The sequence below is a fragment of the Eulemur rufifrons genome, chromosome 28 (assembly GCF_041146395.1).
Source record: "Eulemur rufifrons isolate Redbay chromosome 28, OSU_ERuf_1, whole genome shotgun sequence".
NCBI lineage: Eukaryota > Metazoa > Chordata > Mammalia > Primates > Lemuridae > Eulemur > Eulemur rufifrons.
Window position 1 is genome coordinate 27,475,056 of NC_091010.1, and position 9,227 is coordinate 27,484,282.

Here is a 9,227-nt window from a genome sequence, read left to right on the forward strand (position 1 = left end):
GAAAGCCTCATAGCTACCCCCTCTTTATCATATACTAAGAACTACTCTGGAATTGCAGACTTAAAAATCTTCTCTTGGTAAATATGACTCAGTATGTGAAACCTCTGTATATCCTTAGACAGAGCAGTTGGACCCTGGCCTCTAGGATTTAATTCGTCTCAGCTGTAGTAGTCTGAGATTTAAAGTGGTGTTTATTTATAAATAGCAACAATTTTTTTTAAATTAACACAAAATCTTCAGTGAAATTTGCCCTAAACTGCTTGGCTTAATTGATTTTATTTGGTCACTCATAGTGAGTTTGTAATATTTTAAAGCTACAAATTCTCAGCATTTGTATTATCAAAAGTACTTTTAGGAAAAATCTTTCCACATTAAGTTCTCACAAATAGCTGAGTATATAGCAGTCACACTGTCAAGATACTAACCTTCCTACTATGAATACAAATTACATTTTCTTAATATTAACTATTTATGATTATAACTAATCCTTTAAGGCAAATGTGAATAAGACAACATCAAGGAAGTGAAATATAAATGACTCAAACATGGCAAACAAAAGGGATAAGCGGAATGGGAAGTTCAGTTGTGTTCAGCTTTAAAACTGAACCTTGCCTCTTCAAACTAACCCTCAAGACTTTAAGCAAAATATATAAGATGGGAGTCATTAGGAAACATAATAGCATCTTGTAAGCACTAATATAGGTCTCACTGTTCTAAAAGTCATTTTAGAACAACCATAATCTGGCAAAGACTGACAGAACGAACTTTTTCAGAGCTCTGGAATCTAATCCCAAACTTAAAGCAACCAGAAGACTGCTTACTGAAGAAAAGGGCAGCCAGTTTTTGGCATTTAAGGAAATCTCTGTTAGGTCACTGGCTGACCACTGAGATAATGGAACAGACTTCAGTAACCACACCCAACAAAGAATAACAGCCTTTGCAAAAAGTTTGGAAAAGTCACTAACCACATGGACAACTGCAGCCCTCAGCAATCAACAACAGCAGACCCTGAGGCAGGGGGAGAATCTGATTACCGGAGTTATTAACACATTGTAATGTTCAGATGCCCAGTTTTCAACAAAAAAGTACAAGGCATACCCAGAAAGAGAAAGTATGGCCCATTCAAAGGGACAAAATAAATTGACAGAAACCTTTCCTGGGAAACCTAGACATTGGATTTATTAGACAACTTAAATATGCTGAAAGAGCTAATGGAAACCAGGAAAATGATGGATGAACAAAAGGAGAAATCCATAAAGAGAAATCATAAAAAGGAACCAAGTAGAAATTTTGGAGCTACAAGTGATTTTAGGCCATGCTAGAGCTAGACATACCAAAAGGTAAATGCTAAAACTTTGGAAAGACTTACTCTCCCCACGGCATGTTCAGATAAATGAAAGACATAAGGAGAGAGGGCATTTGGAGACTGTGTATGCTGGTATGAGAGGACTTAATGTAGGACTGTAAAGCATCTATTAGAGAAGACATCACAGGAGTTGGGCTCCTGTTGACTTGCCATTTATTGGCTGATTTGTCTTGGGACAGGCGCTGAACATCTCTTCCATACTTTCCTGCTCTGTGAAATAGAGCATCTGTTCTACAGACACATAATGAAGAGCCAGTGAGACTGTACAGAAATGCTGAAAATGTGAGGCATCCAGTATGTTCATCCACCAGAGGAACCAACAGCCTAATGATTAAAGAAAGAGAATGTTTACTTTACTATGCTACCAAGTTATCAATAGAGGCACAGTGCTTGAGTTAAAGAACTCTGCAGACTTCAGCAGCTGTTCAGGTGGTCATTATGCCCAGAGGAGGAATTCTAACCTCTCTGGAATTCCATCACCCTCTCATCAAGTAGATTTTTTTTTCCCCACAGTCTCCATTTCCCACTTATTATCTCCTTCATCTCACTCCTCCAAGTTAAATTTATTTTGCATACTTTAAAAAATTAGAATAAATTTAAGTGCTTAGTTTTTCAGTTATTTCTCCTTTCCCAGGAATTTTTATGACGTTTTTAATGTCACTAAAAGAAAACCTAGAAACACCACAAATCTAAGATTGGATCAGCTTGAATCTTCCTCTGTTCTACTTAGCATCAGTAGAAAGTAGGTCTAAAACATAGTAAAGTGCAAAGTCAGTTTGTAAATGCTGAACAAATAACAGATAAAGACTTCACTGGCTGGCTTCCTGTGAAAAGCATTTAGTCAGGAGAGAGAAAACTGTTGTACTGATGTCATAGGAGATTGAAGGGGTATCTTTGATTGGCTAATTTGAAGATAGTCACAAAAGAAGGGCGCAAATAACCAGAATCCTAGGATAATTCTGAAACTTAGTTGTGGTCAGTAGATCTGTCTGGAACTATATTGTTTGTCCTAGTTCCTAAAAAACTAAGTTTTGTTTCCTTTTCTTTAATCTGTTCTCTAGTATACGAGTTAACAGTGAAATGACCAAAATGCTAAAAGCCAAAGGAGCAACAAGGAACATACTCAGATTGATTGCCTGGTAGATTCTTTCCAGTTAGTGAGTATTTAAAGTAACACATTAAATAAAAAAGGACTTTGACAAAATTGACAGTTCAGGATCATTGACAGTTTAGGGTCTGATTATCAGCCTCTCCAAAGGATTCCTGGAAAAGTTATTTTCTTTTTATCATTGAAAAATATTCCATTTACAAAGTCACTTTACATGAAGCTTTTCAGTGACATGACTTTCTCATAAAGTGGTCTTCTGCTTTGAAATCCATTTGATGTTTTATAGAAAATAAATTATCTAGCAGAATTGTTCCTGTGTTTGTAGGTTTTAGACAACTTGGCTTTTCTTTGCTCCCCGCTCCTAAAATTTATATTTCACTGTTTTTCTTTTGGGGATAGGTACAGAATTTTCACAGCTGTATTCAGGTAACTGAAGACTTTGTGTCTCCAGAACATCTTGTAGAATCATTTCATTTAACACAAGAACTGAGACTTTTGAAGGAAGAAATCAATTATGATGATAAACTACAGGTAAGAGATGAGTATTCTAACTAGGTCCTGTTCTGCAGGCTTTCTGTATTCAGAAATACAATCGGTGCATAACAGCTTAGATAGCCATTGCCTAGTTGGTCACACCAGGATAACAACCAAAGATGTATTTAATTATATGAGTTTTAGTGGCCCTTATTCTAACTATTGGTTTAGTAACACTTTCAAACTTTGACATTTTTCTTAAATTTGGCTTTCCTTGGTCCCCATTAAAATTATTATTATTTTTTTTTAATCTGGCAGTTGTCATTTATTAATTTCTGTTCTGCTGATATGATTAGAAATATCAACATCTCTTTCAGGTTAAAAATATCTTGTATCATGCAGTCAAAGAAATGGTGAGAGCTTTGAAGATACATGAAGATGAAGTAGAGGATATGGAAGAAAATTAAGTGTAGTTCATTTTGATGTTTTTAGGCAGTTGAACTGGGGTTACTTACCCTTTAATGATGATATGTATGCACACTGACTTAAGCTTCATAAAACCATCAGTGCCAAGAAATTCTCTTTGTAGTAATTACTTGTTACTGACACCGCAGCAGTATAGCATATGTCACAGCTCCTGTGAGTCAATGTTATAAAACAAGCTAAATTTAAAAAGCAGCACTATATAGCTGTTATTGTATTATAGTGTATATGATATTTGTGAAAATGCCAGATTTAAAATGATGTATTTATTTTTGGTAAAAAATACAAAATTCTATGCTATATTGTTGATCAAGTGTAAATGTGACCTTGTACAGTTTACTAAAATAACTGATATTTTTCACTACATTGAGACAGTTACTGTGAGAATAGGACACAAACACCAGCTATTGCCTGCGTTTGGGAAATTGCTGAATCGCACAGCAGTCATGTCATAATCAGAAAATTACTGCCAAATAATTGTAAAATCTGTAAAATATAAAGTATATAAAGTAGATACTAAATACAGACACTTCAATATTTTGTTGAAGCTATTGACTGTACAATTAAACATTTTCAAAAGGTGTAATTTATTTAAAATTGTCTCATTTTGGTAAAATTTATGTGAACTTTTAAAGCTAAATATTAAACTTAATATCCTATGTAAATATATACATATATACATTTAATGATGTATTTTTTTAAAACATTGGCTTGCTTTTGTTAAAGTGCAAGTGTTACATATGGCTTTGTACATTAAAGTTAAAAGGGGTTTTACATTTTCCATTAAAAAGACTTTATCAAAAATTGGCTTGTTCCAGAGTTCTCCCTTTTTTTGACATACATACTGCTGGGGACAGAGAATATCCTGAAATCGCTCGGCCTGGGTTTGAATATGAGTTCTGCTACTGACTGTATGACCTTGGCAAGTTGTTTTCATTTGGAGTCTTGGTTTTAACAGCTAGCTACTATTAATAATCACTGGGTTGCTTGAGGCTCACACATTCCTAATCCTTTGAGTTACTGGAAAAATATAGGCATCCACTGACACCTACAGGATATTAAGAGGACAGCCTTTCCTTCTTATCTGAAAGCATACAGCTTAAGAGAAAAAAGTAGTAGCCCAAGTTGTGACACCTTGCAAGTTGCTTAGTTTTTATCCTGGTTTTGCTCGTGCCCACCATCATTCAGCTCCATGTAGTCTGTTACGCCATCTTCCACTTCAAGTAAGAGTCAGCCAAGAAGGTAAGGTGAGCAGTTACATTCACATTAATACCTTACACCTGGCACAAGGGTTAATGAGATGGATGATGACTACTTGGCTAGGAAAAAATTGGGGCTGAGGAATATTTAAATGATTTTTGTGAGCCGCTTTTTGTGAGCTTTTGACTTTTTAATGCTATTTTACCCTATGTGCCTCAACTGATTAAATGGTTTCTTTCACCTACTGCTTTCATATGATCCATTTGATTTAATTTTGATGTGAAATTAGTTTAAAGACAAGGCGCATTAATTCTGGAGTATATGCTGGAAGCCCAAAGTCTGTGGTGATTTTCTTCCAAAATGCTTTTGCTTCTCTTGCTCTTGCTCGAGCCACCTCTGAACCATACTACAACCCCTTCAGAATAGCTGGAGCTAAGGAAGGAAGTTCTACTCAGGCAATGTGGCTTCTTTCAGAGTAAATTTACCTGATAGTATTCTATCATAGTCTGAAGAATATTCTATTCTTGGTCTGAAATTCCATGCTAATTACCTAATTATTGGTAAGCCTGGGTTGAAGACAGAGAACTGTAATGTTTACATCATAAGAGACATTTGTAGGCTTTTTGGAAAGCTGGGGAGTTGTATTACTGATTGCTCCCTAATTACTGGGGCCCCTTCTCTGACCATTTACCTTGTTCCCTCCATTCTTTTTTTTTTTTTTTTTTTTTTTTTGAGACAGAGTCTCACTCTGTTGCCCAGGCTAGAGTGAGTGCCGTGGCATCAGCCTAGCTCACAGCAACCTGAAACTCCTGAGCTCAAGGGATCCTCCTGTCTCAGCCTCCCGAGTAGCTGGGACTACAGGCATGCGCCACCATGCCCGGCCAATTTTTTCTATATATATTTTTAGCTGTCCATATAATTTCTTTCTATTTTTAGTAGAGATGGGGTCTCGCTCTTGCTCAGGCTGGTCTCGAACTTCTGAGCTCAAACGATCCGCCCACCTCGGCCTCCCAGAGTGCTAGGATTACAGGCGTGAGCCACCGCGCCCGGCCTCCCTCCATTCTTTTGATTGCTCAGATACTCCTCACCTATGAGAATGTCTGAATATGTTAGCTTCCTCCAGACAGTGATATGGTAAGTATTAATATAAATGGATACAATAATTTGAGAAATGTCAGAGAGTCTTTATAAAGAGAAACTTGTAAATATTTAGATCCTTCCCATTCTAATGTCGTTTATACTTGAACATGGATTCCTTTTCCTGAATAAAATTACATATGTTCAAATCCATTTCTCTTCTGCCATGCATTTTGAGATTGTAGCACCCATACCTATCAGTGTCTGCTTTCCTTTTATTTCCCTTTTTGGTAGATAGGTATTGGTTTAATTACATCTCGGTAAGATTAGTAAGCTTCAGAAGAAAGGTGCTGTCATACCTTTGCTTCATGTGTAAATACGATCAATCAGTTGATCGATAGATACAGCATATTTTATTTCTAGAAGCCAGCCTATCAAAGATGCTGTCCCAGACAAGATCAGTAGTTATGGGAGAGGAAAAAGAGAATGATTAGTTACTGTTCTACAACTATTCAATACAGTATTCATTATGAATTGGGGTATAGCAAGTTGGCCAAGATACAAAGCCATGTATGCTGACAGACCTGTCACTAAGATTGAGACTTAGACCTTTCGTTAGGACATCCCAGGTTTGCAATAATTACATTAACCTAGATATTTATGCCCTGAAACCATACAAAAAATTTAGTAACTGAGTAGTATGCAAAGTACTTTGGCTCCCACAGTAATCAATCTGGTTCTTTTAATGAAAGTTAAGTGACTTTTAAACAAAAATGAAATGTTGGCAGTTTCACATCACTGGCTACAAACACACTTTGAGTTCCCTTCCTTGGCTGGAGAGGTTTTCACAGCTGACTTCAGCTTCTCAGTCAGCTCTTGGTAAATAAACCATCCAGCTGAAGCTAAGACTGGAGGGTTGCTCTTTTCTGTGTCTTATCTGTGGAAAAAGACCTCACCCCTGGGGCCAGTAGAGGATTTACCAAGGACGTGTGCGGGGATCAGCTGGATTCCACTTTCAAAGGAGGTACATTTGAGGACAAGTGAGGAGTCCAGAACTACCTTCTTGCCCACTAGTCTTTAACCCTAAATTTGACAGATGATGAAAGATGTGGAGAGATGGGTGAGTGAACAAATACAAATGAGGAAGTACCACTCTGCCAGCAAAGTGGGGCTATTGCAGAATATGGAAAAGTGTTTGGCACTGGTGATAAGATGGTCAAAAAGACATTCAGTAATGTGCCATGTATTGCTAAATACTGTGTTACAGGTATATACAAGTATTTGGAAAAGGTGTAATTTTGTCTGGGGTTCAGGAAGGCTTCAGAGAGGAGGCAGTATTTGCACAACCCTTCAGGTAAGAGAAAAACAGGACAGAGCAAATGTGGACATATTTAGATTGCCTTTTAGCCCTTTTCCGTAAACACAATCAGTAAACTGAACTGACAGCCAACCTATTATTATGTTTATTTTGTCCTCTAATTCTTTGGAAATGGTTAATCGACGTGTGTCATGATGCATGGGAACTTTTCACCAAAAATTTTTGCATAACTATAATTTACTCCTATTTTTCCAGAAACAAATTATGTTGAACAAGAAATAATGTTTTCGGAGGCCGAGGCAGGTGGATCATTTGCGCTCAGGAGTTCGAGACCAGCCTAAGCAAGAGCAAGACCCCGTCTCTACTAAAAATAGAAAATTAGCTGGACAACTGAAAAATATATAGAAAAAATTAGCCGGGCATGGTGGCACATGCCTGTAGTCCCAGCTACTCGGGAGGCTGAGGCAGAAGGATCGCTTGAGCCCAGGAGTTTGAGGTTGCTGTGAGCTAGGCTGACACCACGGCTCTCTAGCCTGGGCAACAGAGTGAGACTCTGTCTCAAAAAATTAAAATGTTAGAAATTCTGTCAAGATGGTAGGAATAGTTCTTTAGTTTTTAAATGCCCCATAACTACACCCACACCCCATAAAAATATATAGAACTAGGATAGCAAAACCAACACAAATTGACAGCGTGTATTTGGATTACACTGATTTAAATTGAGGCATTGTCTATAAACCACTCCTATTACGAGTTATTTACTAGTAACCAACTAAGGGGTTTTTTGTTAACTCTGAGGCCCAGTCCACCCTCGGCCCCTCAGGTCCTAAGCAAACATCAAATTGATTCTTTTCAAAAGAAATTGGGACATTTTTTCAGGCCTGCTTTGACCACCAAATTCTCCAAAAGATTAGTAAACCCCTCTCCCCGTTAGATTGATTCTTGCTGATGATAGCTTTCAACTTAACCTCCAGGGAAGTGGAAGGTTGTTGGCCTACTGAAGGTCAACGTTATTGAGATTAAACCCAGGCAGAAAGACCTGAAAGGCCGTATCAAACTGGAAGCAAGTGTGCAACGCTACCTGCCTGCGCTAACCTGGCCAAGGTTGTCTCAAAGACACTTTCTTTTTAAACTGGGTTTCCATGACCATTCTAGACTAGAGAAGTTAATTAAGACCTCAGTCAGACCCATTCTTCCATGTCAGTCATTAACACACCTTAGCCATCAGTCTGGAGACCAAATACCTTTCCTGGCTAATGACCGAAGAACCAAAACAGTTTCTTACTGCCCACTAGATGGCACTGTTGGTCAGCAGTAGCTCTTAAAAGGACAGGCTTGCAACTCGGACACAATCTGAGAACAAACAGCTATGCCCTCCACTCCCTCACAGACCTCTGATTAGGCTACATTGGGATTATGGCAAAAATATAGTGATAAAGATCACTTTTGATCTTTGCATAGATAACTTATGGATCTAGATTTCCAAGCACATGCTAGGAAATCGCCTAATGATGCATTTCTCATAACATACCTGTTGTTAAGCAACACAACTGTAGTTTGCTTTTGGCACAAACTTAAATTTCAAGTTTATGAGGAAAGTTAGGCAAGTAAAATGTCCTCAGAGCTTGGGATATTAAACCACTGCCATGAACAAATTAAGTAACAACTTTTAGGGGAGTATGTAATTCTTTTAAGATCTTTTTTTTTTTTTTTTCTTTTTTTTTTTGTTGAGACAGAGTCTCACTTTGTTGCCCAGGCTAGAGTGAGTGCCGTGGCGTCAGCTTAGCTCACAGCAACCTCAGACTCCTCGGCTTAAAGCGATCCTACTGCCTCAGCCTCCCGAGTAGCTGGGACTACAGGCATGCGCCACCATGCCCGGCTAATTTTTTTTCTATATAGATTTTTAGTTGTCCATATAATGTCTTTCTATTTTTAGTAGAGACGGGGTCTCGCTCAGGCTGGTCTCGAACTCCTGACCTTGAGCGATCCACCCGCCTCCGCCTCCCAGAGTGCTAGGATTACAGGCGTGAGCCACCGCGCCCGGCCCTTTTAAGATCTTTTAAAGACCGGGTGTGGTGACTCACATCTGGAATCCTAGCACTCGAGGTCAAGGCGGGAGGATTGCTTGAGGCCAGGAGTTTGAGACCAGCCTGAGCAAGAGACTCCCTATCTCTACTAAAAATAGAAAAAAATAGCGGGGC

At 38.2% G+C, this 9,227-nt stretch overlaps 1 protein-coding gene across 6 annotated transcripts in view; it reads left to right on the forward strand.

The window, feature by feature from the left end:
• JMJD1C (jumonji domain containing 1C) overlaps window positions 1-4,235 on the forward strand; it is a 229,995-nt gene extending 225,760 nt beyond the window's left edge. For all 6 annotated transcript variants that reach the window (XM_069461114.1, XM_069461115.1, XM_069461118.1 and 3 more), the window contains 2 exons: window positions 2,874-3,005; window positions 3,326-4,235. In XM_069461114.1, coding sequence (XP_069317215.1) covers window positions 2,874-3,005; window positions 3,326-3,415 — 222 coding nt within the window. In that variant the 3' untranslated portion in view covers window positions 3,416-4,235. The remainder of the gene's footprint in view (window positions 1-2,873; window positions 3,006-3,325) is intronic.
• Window positions 4,236-9,227: the final 4,992 nt, after the last annotated feature.